Source organism: Schistosoma haematobium, chromosome ZW, assembly GCF_000699445.3.
Source record: "Schistosoma haematobium chromosome ZW, whole genome shotgun sequence".
Taxonomy (NCBI): Eukaryota; Metazoa; Platyhelminthes; class Trematoda; order Strigeidida; family Schistosomatidae; genus Schistosoma; species Schistosoma haematobium.
This window is the reverse complement of record NC_067195.1, coordinates 42,235,466-42,254,204: the sequence shown is the minus strand read 5'-3', so window position 1 is coordinate 42,254,204 and position 18,739 is coordinate 42,235,466. Positions and strand designations below refer to the sequence as shown.

The following is an 18,739-nucleotide window of genomic DNA, read 5'->3' as shown; positions in this document are numbered from 1 at the left end:
AATTGGTATTCAACATTGTAGGGTCTATGCCGTTTCGTGCTCTTACTTAATTCATCCTCATTTCTACTCTTTATGAAAGAAAAACACAAGCTTCAAGTAGTCAACCTAGAGATCTAATGTAGAATTAGTTCTATTACCATTATTTGTAATTTATAATGGCTGCTATTGTTTACTTGTGATGAACTTCATCGTTCGAAAGTTATTACCACTTGTGTTTACCGTTCGTTTTCACATATGAAGTATGGTACACTGTTTTTGAGTGTTTTATTTAAAATTAACAAATGCTGACCATATTCTTTGATTATTGGATAACTAAACGACTATTTCCAATGGATCCCTAATGGTATCTATTTCTACAGATGGTTTCGCCGCAATAGGTAGGTGCATTGTATATTTTTGATTTTAGTATTTAGAAAGTTTTATTGGTTTGTCAATATAATCAATATCTTCCCTATAACAATCATAACTGTACAAACAGAAAGACACGGAACTGGTTGTCGCAACTTTCCAAACTCATCAAGTGTTGGGAGACATTCATATTCTATAATGGCGTTAAGTTGAATTTCCAAATTCTCGACTCGTAATGCTGCGAAGAAAGTCCAACTTTTCTTTACTTGGCATCAGTCAATTACTCTTTTGACAACATTTATTAGTGTTTAGCTGGATTTTGACTTTTTATTTTGTATTCCAGCCAGGTCAAAAGCTTGCTGTTGGAGCGGCACTTTCAGCTCTTGGTTCTTTATGTGCTGTGTATCGCGCAACCCCAACATCTACACCTAACGGAGATGTTTCTACTCATTCCCCTTGTAACTCCGATTCTCTTCGTCTTGCTCTAATTGACGAACATTGGCAAGATTTGGTCAATCGAGTTGCCTACAATCTACCAAGACTTGCTTGGGTTCCTATCCATGATGCTACTCATTTTTTCGCTGGTATTGGACGAGGTCTAATATGCTCTGTGGGCACAGGTGGTGGGGGAGTTGAATTCGACCCTCGAGTGTCTAGACAAGCTTTTCCGATGAGAGTAGCACAAATATGTAGCGTCAGCTTGGAATGTTTATCTAAGGTAATTATCAACTTTCATGATAAGTAGTTTTGAATTTTTATCAGGAGTCTGTATGATTTAGTTTACGGACTAAAAGTATTGTTATTACACTACACATGTACAGAATAGTTTTTTTTCCGCCTACTAATATAAGATACTAGCAGTATGGTGAACAATATATTGTAGAGGTTAATTCCCCTATATCTGAATGCAATAAATATTATCCCGTTAACTAAGTATTTACGTAGGCTAAATCTCCTAGTCAGTCAGTCAGTAACAACGTAGAACTTCGCACGTACGTACATCAGTTCGTGTTGCCACACCACACTGGCAGAGAGATTCTATTGTCTATTCAAATCCCGTAGTGATAGTAAGGGTATAAGCAGTAATCGGGAAGATTAGGGTTTGAAGATATTATTCAAGAAGTATAATACAGTGAAATAAATTTGGGAAGAAGAAAAAAAGGGACATGAAGATTTCAGAAGATTAGAATTTGGGAGAACACAAAGAGTGGATGCACTTGCGCCATTGCAAACGATTTTGAGCCATGTCATTCAGGGTCTCTAACCATCGATTGCTATCGTCTCGCGGATCCTAACCTACCAACACAGCTCAATCCACTTATCAGTGACCTCATGGATTTGTGCCATGTTGTGGTCTGGCCGCCCCTAGCATTCTTCCAACCTACTCCTACACCATTGAACATCGCACGTCGGGACAGTCGGTGGTTGGGCATACGTAACACGTGTCCCAGCCAACTGATGAAGTTTCACTACTTCTTCAATTGATTTTCCATCCTTACCTAGTACCCGTTTCCTAACAACTGCGTTACTTAGTCGGTGGTCCACTGCCCTGTGGGTTAGACCTTTGGGTCAAAAGCTCGGGGTGTGGCACCCCAAGAAAACCACCTGCTTCGGTCTGGGCACCCGGGCAGTATCACAGCCCACACACAAAAAATGAACTGTCTACTTATGGAAAATATTCTTCTTGCTCCGAATAACGATCAAATGACTCACATTATTATTATTATTATTATTATTATTATTATTATTATTTACTACGCCATTTATTCACCCTCTTCTATTCCCACTCTGTGCATAATTATTTTTCGACTTCTCGACCTTGAGTATGCGGATGATATTGTCTTACTGTGCGATAATGCCCAAGGCATGCAATCCGCGCTTAATCAGTTGGCAATCAGTGTCCGTAGGTATGGTATGCGCTTTGCACCTCCGAAGTGCAAAGTACTTCTACAAGACTGGCAGGATTCTAATCCTGTACTCACTGTGGATGGTGAGCAGATAGAAGTAGTCAAGAAGTTCGTGTATCTGGGTAGCTGCATAAGTGCTGGTGGTGGCGTGAGAGATGAGATCGATTCACGTATAATGAAAGCCAGGGCAGCTTAAGCCAATCTGGACCATCTTTGACGCCTTCGTGATGTCAGTCTGGCTGTAAAAGGTCGGATCTACAACGCGTCCGTGAGATCAGTTTTGCTCTATGCTTGTGAAACCTGGCCTCCTCGAGTTGAGGATGTTAGACAACTCTCTGTGTTCGATCATCACTGTCTCCCAAGGATTGCTGCCATCCAATGGCAACATCATGTTAGTAATGCAGAGGTTCGGCATCGTGTGTTCGGGCATAGAGACGATAATTCAATTGGTGTCACCATCTTGAGACATCGACTTCGGTAGCTTGGACATGTTCTACGAATATTGTCCCGGAGGATCCCTCGTCGTGCATTATTTGTCGACTCTGGGACTGGTTGGAAGAAGCGGAGAGGTGGTCAGTGTATGACATGGTGTCGTGGTATGAAAGTTGCAAAGGGCTGGCTTGTGTTGGTCCTTCACGACTCCCTGGCTGGCGTCCTAGAGATGGTGCAACACAGTGTCTAGAGACGTTATCAGATATGGCTCAGAATAGAAGCCAGTGGCGATCCTGCTGTAACCTTTTACTCTCTTCATAAAAAGTGGTTGCTTCTTCCTTAACTGAAAGATTTCTGATTGTACCTTTTCGTTTCCCCGATTATTATTATTATTACGCTACCTTACCTTATTCTGTTCGTTATTGTTTTTTTTGTTATTTTATTTTCTTAACGCTCCTCACCTTTTTTCCTTCTCCTCTTCAAATCCCCATTGTTTTATGTGGCGCATGTATATTTGGTGCCCTCTTGTACCAATATTTATGTGTTCAAATAAATAAATAAATGGTCCCAGAATATACGAGCGATGTTTCGAAGACACCTATGATCGATTACTAGTAACCTGCGAATATCTTCTACTCTTACCGGCCATGTTTCACTGCCATAAAGTAGGACACAACGAACTGCTGCACAGTAAACACGTCCTTTGGTTGATAGATGGATATCTCGCCTACGCCATGAATGACGCAAGTTGGCAAAAGCTACTCGAGCCTACTGTATCCGTGCTGAGATTTCGTCACACACCAGACTACAAGGGCTGATGAGACTCCCAAGATAAGTGAAGCGGTCGACACACTCAATTACTTCATTCCCTATCATTAGTTCGAGTGTTGATGCCACCCAATCCTGAAGTAACATTTTGTATTTCGAGGAGGAGAATCGCATCCCGAACATGTTTGCATTGTTGCTTACAGTGGTCAGAAGACTCTGCATTTTGTCAGCGTCTTCACCAAATAGAACTATGTCATCAGCATATTTCAAGTCAACAAGTAAATCTCATGGTAGAAGTTCAACCCCTGGAAATTTAGATGAGGAGAGTGTTATCTCTAAAAGCACGTCAACGACAAAGTTAAATAAAAATGGAGCGAGTGAACAGCCCTAACAAACACCACTTGAGGCAATCAATTCTAATGACAGTTCGCCATAACCTCTCACTCGACCTGTTGTGTTTGAGTAGAGAGCCTTTATAAGGTTAGTGTACTTCTTTGGTACTCCTTTCAGTGGCAAACACTGCCATAGAACCTCACGATCAAAGAGTCAAATGACATCTTAAGGTCGAGAAATACTACGTTTGCGGGGCGTCTGAATGTGTGTCTATGTTCTAGGACCTGACGTAGTGTGAATATCTGGTCTATACAACAACGTCCAGGTCTTAAACCAGCCTGGTTTACTCTAGTTTGCTCTTCACGAGCTTTAGTTAGGCGTCGAAGTATTATTCAAGCTAATATTTTAGACACTATATTAGTCAAACTGATTCGTCTGTGATTGTCACAAGAGGACTTTTGTCCTTTCTTATAGACTGGCACAATCAGTGATTGAGATCAGTCAGATGGGATTATGTCCAGTTCCTAGATTCTACCTAAGACCTCAGTTAATCTCATTGCTAATACTGGACCACCATCCTTAAGAATCTCAGGGGTAAACCTGTCAGGGCCTGCTGCTCTACCACCCTTCAGATTTCCTATGGCTTTTTCAACTTCGTAAAGGGACGGAGGACTTACATTAACTTGCCATTCAGGTTGACTGGAGATCGTGGGAAACCGAAATGTGGCCGAAGGCCAGTTGAACTGATCCTTAAAGTGTTCTGCCCATCGATCCAATCTCCTGAATTGAGAATGAATAATATGTCCATCTTTCTCTGAGATTGTTTCGCTAACAGTTGGGTTCCTAATACCGGTTTCCTTAACAAGTCTGAACAATTGTCTGTTGTTACCTATTGCTACTGCTTTTTCCATCTCTCTTGCTTTCGCTACCCACCACTGTTTGCGATCATTACGTAGGCTTCCTATCAGCCTCCGCTTAAGCTGACTCCTCTCTTTGTTATGTTCAGAGCCAGACAAGATGAGTTTTCTAGCATCTATCAGTGAGGTAGATGCTGCTGAGATTCAGTGTTTCTCCCTAACCTTATGGTTTACCTTACTAGCAAATATCACTGCTGTTTCCACAGCTTTTCGGATATCATTCCATGCTGCATCGGGGTGGGCATCACCTACATGGCTGCCTAATTGTTTTTCTTGTTGTTCCTGAAACGTATTCTTAGCTTGGTTATCAATAAGCAGGACACTAAGAGGTTTCCTTGAAGCGTCTTTTCTACGCCCAGTAGGACGTAGACAGATACGCACTCGTTCTGGAGCATGACCTGAATCTAAGCATGTGCTCCAGAATGAGCGACAATCTTCTATCGAGCCCCTCCATCGGTAGCTGATAGCGATGTGATCTATTTGGGTCCAACGTTGGGACGAATTAGGGGGTCGCCATGTCAAAAGATGATTTTCCTTATGCTTGAAGTTAGTATTTGCAAGAAACAGGCGGTTATCTAAGCATAGCTGCAACAGACGGTCGCCATTATCTGTTCTTTGAGCCACGCCACCATAAGATCCACCCAGGTATCATTCTTTTTCGCTTAGTTTACCTACTTGAGCTTTGGTCAATAGCCACTATAACTACATCAGAGCGCCTAACTTTTCGGAGGTCGGAAAGCTTTCTATAAAATTCATCTTTTACATCATCTGAGCTGCAGTCAGTTGGAAAGTAGACAGAGACGACGAAGAGTCTCCCTATCTTTCCGAGTCCTTACTGTTCCGTTTAGTCGGACAGCGCACAAACGACTGTCTACTGGGATCCAGTTTAAGAGAGCTAGTTCTGCCCTAGGACTCAATGCTATACCTACGCCAGCGAGGCCACGGGAAGCAGCATCAGGGTTTCCAGATACACGAAGCGTGAATCGAGTTGGTTCTGTATTTTGATATCGTGAGGTCAAATGAATGACGCTACTTGGATGCTGTATGTGCGTTTCGGAGACGCACGGCCTTTTTGTGGAAGGTTTTTAAGGTGTTAGCTCCGTTCTTCAAAAGGCCTTACCGCCGGAGACAGAAATCCGTGAGGTAAGGTGAGGTGTGACATTTTTAGGGTCGACCTTTACTAACCACTTCCTTCCTTGTGAGAAGGCAGCATCGCTGTAGATGTTGGTTGTCCGTGTGAAACACCTTACTGCTGTCACACCCCTCTACAGTCAGCAGTACGACTTCGCCCTGAGACCTTGAGTTGCTGCTTTTGGTCTTACCGTTCTCCAATCGACCTGCCTGGCATGGTAGAACCTACAGGAACATATATTCCAGCCAATATAGCTCGGTTGGGTCACCACAATAGGCGCGCCCGACCACCACGTCAAGGTAGCAGTCGGGTAGTAGTATTATTCAAATACCAGAACACCTGTTGTAGAGATAGTTTATTGTTAATCATTAGTAAAAACCCGTAAGCGCTCAGAATGGAAGCACATAGAGAAACCAGTGAGTTTGTGTGTGTTACAACCGATAGGAGAACATATGAATATTGACGTGCAGACATGCGCTCAATCAGACTCACACATAATTTTACATAGTGGATTAAATGTCTAGATTACAGTGAGTAAACAAATAATAAAGTGGTTGAATGGGCTTACTATAATCCCGTTTTTGGTCTAGTGTGCATATGAATTAATGTCCACTTTCATTCTCTATATCTTAAATAGTATAAATCTAATAGTGAATATGCTAAAACTCTACTATACTATTACTAATTAAGATTACCTATCAAGTCATTGCTAAAACGTTTCATCCTAGTCATCTTTTTGTAAGAAATGGTCACTTTCAATATGTTGTCTGATATCCATCAGTGAATTCGGCTTCAATTTATGTCAATACACATGGATGTTTACTGTTCGTAAACACTAAGTATATCTACAACCAATACTTTAGATACCCAGTTTTGTGCTATAGGATAGCTGGCTCCTGTTGCAATTTGCTTGTGTTCGTTGTACTTAGTGGATGTTGGTTCAAATTTTATTTTGCCAATGTTCAATCAGTTCGTTGGTCTCAATTACTATACGTTCATATGATCCTTCACTCTTTTCTTGTCTATCGTTTTTAGCTGATGGATGGTAATGTCCCTATCGAAGGTTCAGATACTCTCAGTGATCCCCGTGTATGGCTTGATTACCTAGCAGCACTGTTTCGTACTTTCAATTGTCTTTTACGACGTTTGGGAAACCCAAGTTCTAGTCAGTGGGACACAAGGGAACGCAACGCTGTTGATCGTACTACGTCCGAGTTGGTGCTTTCTGCTCAGAATTGTTTAGCTGAATGCTTGCAGTTAGTAAGAGAAGTAATATGGCCAGTTGTTACCCGTGTACTCACACATTATGCCTCGCGCATGCGTCCAATGGAGCATGTTTGTCGTCTCATACGTTTCATTGTGCGTTGTTTTTCTGTGCACTTACGAGATCTTCTCCCGGAGCTTGCTGAAAAAGTAAGTTCAATTACTGATGATAAATTTATTCTGTCATGTTATTGCTACTATAACATCTGACAGCTAAATGGATCAAAATGTAAAATTCATTTCACATTAAGGTAAAATTTTGTTGGTTATCGTTTATTTATTTCAACACACACGTTGGTACATGGGAGCGCCAAATATTTATGCGCCACACTAGAGGGATAGCGAATGTGAAGTATGCATAATAAAGTGGAGAAGAACAACAGCCAACAGGAATTAGTGCATGAGAGTGAAATAATAATAGTAATAGATGGGAAAAAACTGTTCGGTTGGTAAAACTATAACCAGAAGGAATTCTTTAAGTTAAAGAAGAAAATAAGAGAGAGTTACAGCAGGATCGCCACAGGCTTCTATTCTGAGCCATTTCTGATAACATTTCTAGTCACTGTGTTACACCATCTCTGAGATCCTAACCAGAGAGTCATGAATGACCAACAGAAGTCAGTCCTGCACAACTCTCTTTCATACTACTACTCCATGTCGTCTACCGACCACCTCCGCTTTTTGCCACCAGTCCCAGAGTCGACAAATAATGCACGACGAGGGATCCTCCGGGACAATATTCGTAGAACATGTCCAAGCTACCGAAGTCGATGTCTCAAGATGGTGACACCAATTGAATTATCGTCTCTATGCCCGAACACACGATGCCGAACCTCTGCATTACTAACATGATGTTGCCATTGGATGGCAGCAATCCTTGGGAGACAGTGATGATCGAACACAGAGAGTTGTCTAACATCCTCAACTCGAGGAGGCCAGGTTTCACAAGCATAGAGCAAAACTGATCTCACGGACGCGTTGTAGATCCGACCTTTTACAGCCAGACTGACATCACGAAGGCGTCAAAGATGGTCCAGATTGGCTTAAGCTGCCCTGGCTTTCATTATACGTGAATCGATCTCATCTCTCACGCCACCACCAGCACTTATGCAGCTACCCAGGTGGTCGTATGCCTTCACTCTTCCTGAGGTGTTTGTATATGAGGCTTTTAAGATGTTAATAAACTTCTCAGGCACACCCTTCTTCAACAGACAATCCCGTAGAACAGTCCTGTCTAACAAATTGATGGTGGCCTTGATGTCAAGAGACACTAGGACTGTTGGCTTGTAATAAGTATGACGGTGCTCTGATATTTGATGGTGGGTGAAAAGATTATCAAAACAGCCTCGATAAGAACGAAAACCAACCTGCTCTTTGCGAGTCGATCTTTTCTGTTTTAAACAATCTGCGAAGTATGACGGAAGCCAATAGTTTGGACACAATCGGAAGTAGACTTATCCCCCAATAGTTGTTGCATAGATTACGTGAACTCCTATTAAAGATAAAGACGACTATCGACTCATTCCACGATATTGGAACACCTTGTAACTACTAGAAATTTTTAAACAACTCAGTCAGTTACTTAACCAGACGGTCGTCACCAGATCAGTTGAGCTGCCTCAAAAAATCTGCCCATCGTCCAAGATGTCAGTAGATGTTGGTGATTGACACTCTGTCATCTTTACAGATTGTTTAACTCACACCAGACGTCTTGCTGGCAGTGACTTGGATGAGTTGAAAGACCTTCCGGTAGTTACCGGATGCAACTGCTGCTTCCAACCTATTGGCACGCTCCGACCACCAGGTTTCTCGGTTCTTATGCAAGCTATGCACATCTTCATTGCGTGACAATCTTCGTTTGTGGCCAAGCTCGAGGTCACCCAGAGTAGACTGATGTGCTTCAATGGGTTGTAAGGACCCTGTAGAAACCTTATGCTTATGAACTGGACGTTTCACGAAGCTGCAAGTGACTTTACTCTCAATTTTCATGGTGTCGTGCAATTGCAACTAATGCTCGTTTATACTTTCCGGTGGGATGTTAGCTAGCCTTGAACCTAGCTCGGTTTGATATTTAGTTGCAACAAAAGTTGTAACCAATTTGCTGACATCGATTCGTTTAGGACAATTGATTTGTTGGCCAGAGCCACACCAAAGGTAGGTGATCGTGATGTGGTCAGAGTCCAGGCTTGAGATGTAGAGCGAGGGCGCCATGTGGCACATCGGCGATGACTGTGCCGGTAGTTAGTGTTAGCTAGAAACAGGTTGTGATCTGCGCAGAGTTGCAGTAGACGGTCCCTGTTATCTAACCTGTGACCAACAAGTTTCCATCGGCCACCTAAACGACTCTCTTTTGTGTCTGGACACCAGACTTGTACATTCAAGTCTCCGTCTAGCACTACAATATTTGTCGAAGGAGCTTTCCGGAGATCATTTAACTGGTGTTAAAGTTCACTCTTGATTGCATTCCGGTTGTAATCTGTCATGGGATAGGCAGAGACTAAGGAAAAACATCTTTTCTTACACCGAATTCTTCTTACTTTGATGGAGCTTTCTAATCTAACAACACATAACCGACTATTAATGGGGATCCAATGTATTAGTTCTGCCTCAGCTCTAGTGCTTAGTGCGACACCAACGTCCGCATAACCAGACAAAGATGCCACAGGGTCCCCGGATAAACGCACGTAAAACAGGCTTTTCGAAGCGATAAATGGAGAGCTAATTTGTAGTACTTCACTAGTGTTGAATAAAAGTCCTGGATAGACAACAGACATAAATGTTGAGACTTTCTAAAGACACAGTCAACCCTATCTGTTGTCCGATTCGCATTAGTGTGCAAACGTTGAAAAGGCCATTTTGAATGGTATTTATTCGATTTAAGAAACATTGGGTCAGTATTTGTAGTCGATGGTAGGATTCAACTTTCGACCAGTCAGTGACTCGAGATCGTTTAGATAGAACAGAGTTTCCACCATATGCAAGCTGTTGTATGAGTTGAAAAATCGCGATACATAAAGTGGGAATAAAAGAGAGTTGATAAGTGTCGTAGTATATAAAAAATAAAAATGAATGTGAACTGTCTGAATTTTAATTGAGGCGAGAGTAGTATTTTCAGTAATTATCGTCATTTCATTTTATTTGTGTGTGGGCTGTGATACTGCCCGAGTGGCCAGATCGAAACAGGTGGTTTTCTTAGGAGGCCACACGCGGAGTCTGACCACAAGGCAGTGGAGCAACGTCAGGAGATACAGTCACATGGCAGCTGGTGTCCAACGTTTTGTTCATTTGCAATTTGTTCCCTCAGGATCCTGGAGCCCATGTGCACCATTGGTTTAGAATCAGGGTTTTTCATCCCTACCGAGTGGATCTTCCGTACCAACCAATCCAGTTGAAGCGCCGGATGTTCTCTTTATGTCCTCTCAGTCGTAAACTACACCCCCGCCGCGAGAAGGCAGTGAGTAGGAATTCTTTTATAATGTTGGCGTACCCGTCACCATGTGAGTGTATTTCGAGAGAGAGAGTGAACTCTCCCCACTTTCGGCCGTACCAGTGCATTTGAGGGCGACGTGAAAGATCTCACATCTTCTAGATCTTTTCCATCAAGTGTGATTGTGTTGGTGTTTTCCGTGCTGTATTTGAGGATCTTGCTTTTTCCCTTGTGTATCCTGAGGCCTACTGATGCAGAGGCTGCTGTTACACTAGCTGTCTTTATCTGAATTTGTTGGTGTTGATGATGTCACAGGTATTCAGTGTTTGACAACGCTTCTACCAGTAACACCTAATATATTTCGTTCCCACCAAGAGAAATCAAAAGACAGAGTCGAGGAGACCGGAAGAGTATATTTGGCGATGACCAATATATCGGAATTCTCTGATCTAATCTGGCTAGCGATTGCGGTTGATGTTGAGCACGGCGTTACCACACATGATCTGGTGCGGATGCCTGACCGAGCGCCTTCAGCTAGATGAGTCCACTAAAACATATGGTCAGCATCCAATGTCGAAAACTTACAGAGCTATTTATTTTAGGGATTTATTTACCGCTACAGTGTGTATGGGATAGAAGGGCCAGGTCATCTACTAAGTCCAGATCTTCTAGGTGATTCTGAGCTGTCCATTGTATTGCATGCTTCCCCTCAAATGTCGAGGTCTTCATAATCCGATCGACCACCAGAAGAAAGAGGAAGAGAGAGTAAGCAGCCTTGTCTGACACAGGTCCTCTATTGGAATGCGTCTTTCAGCTGTCCACCATGCACAACTTTGCACTCTGGTCTGTCGTATGAATTTTGGATGATGTTGACGATCTTCTCAGGTACACCACAGTGTCGAAGAAGTTTCCACAAAGTCCTCCTATCCACGCTGTCAAAATAGTGAAGGAAGCCCTCTCCATTATATTTGCTGTAAAAAAAGTTCCACAACATGCTGTTTGGCAGACATTTCACCTTACTAACAGACCATAAACCGCTACTGATAGTTTTTGGATCCAAAAAAGTTATCCCTGTATATACAGCAAACCGTCTACAGCGATGTGCAACTACACTGTTGGGCTATGATTTCAAGATAAAGTATCAACCGACAACAGATTTTGGACAGGTAGATGCCCTCTCAAGATTGATTGATTCGCATGCAAAACAAGAGGAGGTGCTTGTAGCTGCCATAGATGTTGAGGTTGAGGTTCAAAAAGTTTTGGCAGACGCAGTTTCCGGACTCACGGTCACATTCGAGGCTGACTCAGGTGTTGCTTCGAAAGATATACAAGCAGCTGTGGAAACAGCAGTGACATCTATTAGTGATTTAAACCACAGGGTTACAAAGAACCAATGGATTTCTTCAAGGTCTATTGCACTGATGGGTTCCCGTAAACTCATCCCATCAGACTCTGAACACGATGAAGAGCGAAAACAAGTCAGATCTAGATTAAGCAAAAGTATAAGGAACGACCGTGAGCAGTGGTGGGCAACGAAAGCAAAAGAGATGGAAAAGGCGGCGGCTATAGGGAACACAAGACAGCTCTACAGACTAATAAGTCAAGTGTAAGTCAGACTATTTCGGAAAAAGACGACACTCTCATCTGCTCCCAGTCCAGACGTTTAGAACGGTGGGCGGGACATTTTAGAGAACAGTTCAACTGGCCTTCAGCTACTCTACAACTACCCTCCATTCCCAGACAGTGTGAATGGAACATTGAAGTAGGTCCCCCAACTCTAGCTGAAGTTCAAGAGGCTATGGTTAATCTGAAACGAGGAAGGGCAGCTGGTCCAGATGGATTAGCTCCAGAGGTCTTTAAGGATGGTGGTCCAATTTTAGCGATTAGGTTGACTAATATTTTAGCTAAAATCTGGGAGTTAGACGTTATTCCATCTAACTGGTCACATTCACTTATCGTCCCAATATATAAGAAAGGGTCAAAATCATCCTGTGACAACCATAGAGGGATTAGTTTAACTAATATAGCATCTGAAATACTAGCCTCGATAATGATCGGACGCCTAACTAAGACTCGTGAACTGCAAACACGAGAAAATCAGGCTGGCTTCAGATCTGGTCGTGGTCGCATCGATCAAATAGTCACCATTCATCAGGTTCTCGAACACAGGCATACTTATCGGCGTCCGACAATGGTGGTCTTTCTTGACTTAGAAGCGGCATTTGACTCTGAAGCGAGAGGTGCTGTGGCAGTGTCTGTCATTGAATGGCGTACCTCAGAATTACATAAACCTTGTGAAGACTCTTCACTCGAACACTACTAGTCGAGTCAGAGCTTATGGCGAACTGTCATCTGCTTTTGCAACTTTAAGTGTCTGTCAAAGCTGTCCACTTTCTCCATTTCTGTTTAACTTCATCATAGATCTGCTGATGGAAATAACGCTCTCATCGACTGAATTCTTGGGCATTGATCTCCTACCAGGAGGTCCACTTATTGACTTAGAATACGCAGATGACATAGTCCTGTTTGGTGAAGACGCTGACAAAATGCAGTCTTTTGGTAGCACTAAGCAACAATGCCAGAATGTTTGGAATGCGCTTCTCCCTCTCTAATTGCAAGTTGTTGCTTCCGGACTGGTATGCGTCAACACCTGAACTAAGGAGTAGTCGAACGCGTTGACAACTTCACTTATGTTGAAAGTCTGATCAACCCTAATGGGTTGGTGTTTGACGAAAGCTGTGCACGGATTCAGAAAACTCGTTTGGCTTTTGCCAACTTGCGTCACCTATGGCGAAGGCGAGATATCCGTCTATCAATAAAAGGAGGAGTATACTGCGCGGCAGTTCGTTCTGTTCTACTTTACGGCTGCGAAATATAGCCATTAAGATTTGAAGATACTCATAGGCTACAAGTGTTTGACCACAGATGCCTTAGAAATATTACCCACATCTGCTGGGATGACCGGGTAAGTAATAGTGAAGTTAAACACTGGGTATTAGGGAATGATGGTAAATCGGTTGGTGAGGTTATGAATCTTCATCGACTGAGATGGTTGGGCCACGTGTTACGTATGCCTGAACACCGATTACCACGACGTGCAATGCTATCCGGTATTGGAAATGGTTGGAAGAAAGTTAGGGGCGGCCAAACCAAAACGTGGCATCAGTGCTTGAAGCCACTAACTTCTAGTCTGAGCCATGTTGGTAGATGCAGACTACTTGGTTGGGGTCCGCGTGACTATCGTAACCAATGGTTGGAGACTGTCGGTGACATGGCTCAGAATCGATCACAATGGCGTAGGTGTATATACTCTCTATCTTCCTTTAAACTAAGAGATTAAAATCGCTTCATAACTTTCTTTCTACATACTAAATCTTTCTTCCTGTACTATATACTTATATGCAATTTTTCTTTTATATATTACCACTACTTTATGAATTCGGTTTTCATCTTGTTGAGCTAATGAGATATGGCAACGTGGACCGATGCATATATGTGCCTTATTCTACGTTGCAGCTGACCGACTAACTGACCTCTTTTCATTTGCGTTAAGTACTCCAAGCTAGGGCTTGACTTGTGACACGGTTTGATGATTTCCGCAACATATGTCCTATCCACCTACAGAATATTTTTCTTATTTCCCACCTCAACTATTATCTTGTTTGTTCTCTGCCATATTCACTTATCGGTGACGATCTCCGAGCAAAGTACATGGAATATATTGCGTAGAAAGTTGCTTATGAAGATCTGTAATTTTTTGATGATGGTTGTGGTAGTCCCCCACATTCAGGTCCAGTACAATCGAACCATTCTAACGTTGTCTGACTTTAGTCTTGGGTTGCAGCTGTTCGGAGCCCAAGATCTTCGAAGACGGGAGTGGGCAATGTGTCTGCCATCAGTCTTCACTTGGAATTCATCTGTGAGGTGCCTCCATACATGTCTTTGTAATAAAGTCCGTCATAGGAGCTCCGTATGATGGTGATGATGTTCTCGGGCACTCTATAGTTTCAAGTAAGATTCCACAAGTCTTTCCAGTTTGAACTGTCGCATGCTATTTCACAATTATGGTAGTTGTTGTATGGCGATAAATTTCATTTGGCTGATTGCTCAGCAACGATGTCCTGTGTCGCAATTTGGTCGGTACATGATATATCCTCACGAAATCCGATTTGTTGATTTGAGTGTATGGTGTCTACTGAAACTTTCGTTTGGTCCAGTAACACTCTGTTGATAACTTTGCCTGGAACTGACAGTAGTATGATGTCACTTACTAAGATCTCCTTTCTTCAATGTTTTGATAGGGTATCCCTCTTGAACTTGTCCTCCCGTTCAGAGCTTCCTGAAGAGAATATGTTGCAGTTGCCTCTATACCTGACTTCAGTGCTTCCACCGCTATGCTTTCTGGTCCCTCTACTTTGGCATTCTTGATTTGTCTGATGGCATTGATGTTTTTTATTTCTGGCACAGTAACATTTGTAGGGAGGTCTTTGTGTTATCGGTTGAACGGGACTGGTCTATTCAGGAACTCTTCAAAGTGCTCTACTAGTCTGATCTGCTTCTCTCTAACCTCAGTGACTGATTTTTCTTGTTTGTTCCTGACTGTTTGCTCTGGTCTACTACATTTCCTCACTAGCTTCTTGATTGTATCATTTGGTTGCTTGACATGTCCCTTCCTTCCAGTTTGTTTTATTGTAGTTGCTAGGTCTTTTACATATTTCAACTTGGTGCTTTTCTTCACTCGCATGTTTGCTTCTGTGCCTTGGCTTTCTCCAGTCATGTTCGATTGTTGCCTTGTTGACCTACATTACCTGAATCTCCCCCAAACTATCTACAGAGATCCGTTGTTTATCCTGGTGCTTCTTGAGATCTGGGATGTTGAAGTTACTATTTCTTTTATTCTCTTTCACTTTTTCTGCTTCGTGGTTTCTTCTAGTAAATCCACATGTATTTCCTATAGTATGAAGTTATATCATCTCTTTTTATTATTGTCCCTCATGTGAACCTTATTTATACATATGTGATTAATTTGGTGTACTGTGTGGTGGATTGTTTAGACGCGAGTGGCTTTGCGTATGCGTTTATTGAGGAAATGCCGTTACCTATGACCATGCTGCTGAAAGTACATAGATTCGTCAGTCTTCCAACATTCTCCCTTCTTTATCCTAGTCCATGTCTCCCCACGATGGTTTCTTCCCTGGTGTTTTCAGTCCCAACATTAGAGTTTACATCCCTCATCAGGATGGTCAGGTATTTTTCTGTTGAATTTTTGTAGCATGGATTTGAACCTTTCACAAAATTACGACTACTTATGTTCAAGTGGGATGTCACAAGCCACTGGTATTATTATTATTATTCATAATCAAAATGTAGCCACATCTCTTCTGACGCTGATATCTTATGCTTTAATTGTGTCTAACAAGTTGTACTTACTGTAACCGTAACTGTAATGTATCATTTAATTTACAGATTTTAAGTTTATTAATCAGTTCACTGTGGTAGTTGTTTTTATGGCGGAATTATTAATACGATACTTATATTCAACGCTCATATACCTCAGTAATCCTAAAGAGATTCCAGGAGTTCGTCATAGTCATAAAAGTTTTGGAAAGCTTGTATTAAGATTATTTGTAATTTGATGTCGTAATGAACATGTGAAATTACGTATATTTATTCAGATTAATTGGTTCAGATTCTGATACTTCACTTCAAGTCACACTCTAGGTCGGACTGATAGTTTGCCCTTTTCGGTTCCCCAGACTAAAGAATGTGGCGTAGGTTTCAAACCAGCCGTTTACTGGCTAAAAATCGAATGTCTGAACCATCACTTCACAACGTAATATTGAATTAAGCAAATATTATCATTATTTTCATTACTACATTTCTTTACCTACATCTGGTAGTCCATAAAAAATCCAAACATTGATAAATCACTATTTTTTTATCGCCTCTATAATAGTGTTTTTATGTTAACATTTATTCTTACCTTTTGTTTACTTCATTCAGCTAGCTATATGTCTGCTTCCAAATCAGATTATTTTCTGATTTTTCAACCTTTAGTTCAATTATCATAGCCCTGATTACCATATATTATTAGAGATCTAAGGAAAACAACTTTCCATATATTTTATATAAATTAGGCTAATCAAACCCACTTCATATACTGTAGTACGATTTGTAAGTTACAAAATTAAATCATGAATGCTTCTCTGCACATGTAAGTAAGAATCATTTCACTTTATTAATACAAGTTAAATTAGAAACATGATCACTATAATACCAGTTCACGGTCTAAAAGTTGTATTATTTGTATGGGCTGGTTAAACACTACTCATCATGATCATATTGTTAGCAGCTGTATCTAGCATGACATTTTGAGGCTTCATTCAAAAATTGAAAAATGGGTTGTTTTCACGCTTTACTTGATCTTTGAGTAGATTACCATGTTAACATATTACGTAAGATTAGATTTTCGTCTGTGATGAATCTTTTCAATAATTGTTCGAATCCATTTTTGAGTCCTGTTAAAATGTCGACTTTAAGCTGCTATAAAAACTAAGTTTTTTTTTCTGGTTTAATTTCATACTTTTATGTATCAAAGCAATGTTGTTTCGAACAGTTTTTCTCAAATTTCAGATTGTACTGTCTTACACAACTGGAGGACAACATTCAAGTTTTCTCTATTTAACAAGCGTACTAGTTGATGAATTCGGAGAACAATTAGATTGCAGAGTTGGTTTGGTTAACGTGTATGAGGTAATTTTTAAATTGAAAAAAATTTACATAATTTTCATTGGCAACTTCAATTTCGGCACAAACGATCAAAATAAGGTGTCGTAAAATAGTTCATTAGATAAATGAGCATTGTAAAAAAAAAATTAACACAAGCATAATAGTGTTTAGCAATAAATTACAAATATCTAAATTTTTCTTATCCAGTTTCAGTACAACTAAATCCAACGATCAGTTTGTATAAATTTTAGTTTTGTATCCCAGTCATATGTTCGGGTTTCAAGCCCTTGTAGTAACATCCATTTATGCTAAAAAAAGATTTATTACACTTGACAATTGCTCATTTTCACCAAACCAAAGTGGTAAATTATTTCCTATTTCGAAAATAATCACCGCAATACATGTTCTGAATATTGCATACCTACTGCATTATGCGAAGATTTGTAAATATTTCCCCCAAATGCCCTGGTATGGCCGAGAGTGGGGAGAGTCCGCTCTCCCTCTCGAAATACTCTCACACGGCCACGCGTATACAGCCTCTGCCAGGGAAGTCCTACTCATTGCCTTCTCGTAGCGGGGGTGTTGTTTACGAAAATGAGAGGACGTAAAGCGAATGTCCGGCGCTTTAACCGGATCCAAAACCAATGGTGCACATGGGCTCCAGTATCCTGAGGGAACAAATGGCGTATGAACCAATCGTTGGTCACCGGCTACCATGGGACTGTATCTCCTTACGATGCTCCACTGCCTTGTGGGTTAGACCTTTAGGTCAAAGGCTCGGGGTGTGGCCCCCTAAGAAAACCACCTGCTTCGGTCTGGGCACCCGGGCAGTATCGCAGCCCACACGCAAATGATGTGAACTCTCTATATTTATGGAAACTACTTTTCTCGCTCCGAACAACAATCAAATTATTATTATTATTATTATTATTATTATTATTATTATTATTATTATTATTATTATTATTATTATTATTATTATTATTATTATTTACCACATTATTCACCCTCTTTTATACTTATACAGCGGATCGTCTTTGGTGGAAATTCGACTGTATCTAAACGTTCTCGAGTCACTGCCTGATTGAAAGTTGTATGATACCACTAAATACGAATAGTGAAGCAGTTTTTCTGAAACCACTTGCACCATTCAAACTGGCTGCCTTCAACGTTCGCACACTTATGCAGGTTGGACAACAGATAGAGCTGGCTATGTCTTTGGAAAATCTTAATATCGATGTCTGCTGTCTATCCGAGACCCGTATCCAAGACTCTGCTGAAGTACTACAGATTAGCTCTCCATCTGTCGCTTCAAAAAGATTGTTTTACGTGCGTTTATCCAGGGACCCTGTGGCATCTTCGTCTGGTGTTGCTGGCGTTGGTGTCGTACTAAGCACTAGAGCTGAGGCAGCACTAATCGATTGGATCCCCACTAACAGTCGGTTATGTGTTGTTAGATTAGAAAGTCCATCAAAGTGAGAAG

The 18,739-nt window shown here is 41.4% G+C and overlaps 1 protein-coding gene across 1 annotated transcript in view; it reads left to right on the top strand.

Annotated features, from left to right (window-relative positions):
• Positions 1-18,739, top strand: part of TNPO3 (Transportin-3) — a 38,107-nt gene that overhangs the window by 7,768 nt on the left and 11,600 nt on the right. Inside the window, exons 11-13 of the mRNA XM_051211435.1 lie at positions 692-1,066; positions 6,873-7,250; positions 17,161-17,280. Of these exons, the coding sequence (XP_051071498.1) occupies positions 692-1,066; positions 6,873-7,250; positions 17,161-17,280 (873 nt within the window). The remainder of the gene's footprint in view (positions 1-691; positions 1,067-6,872; positions 7,251-17,160; positions 17,281-18,739) is intronic.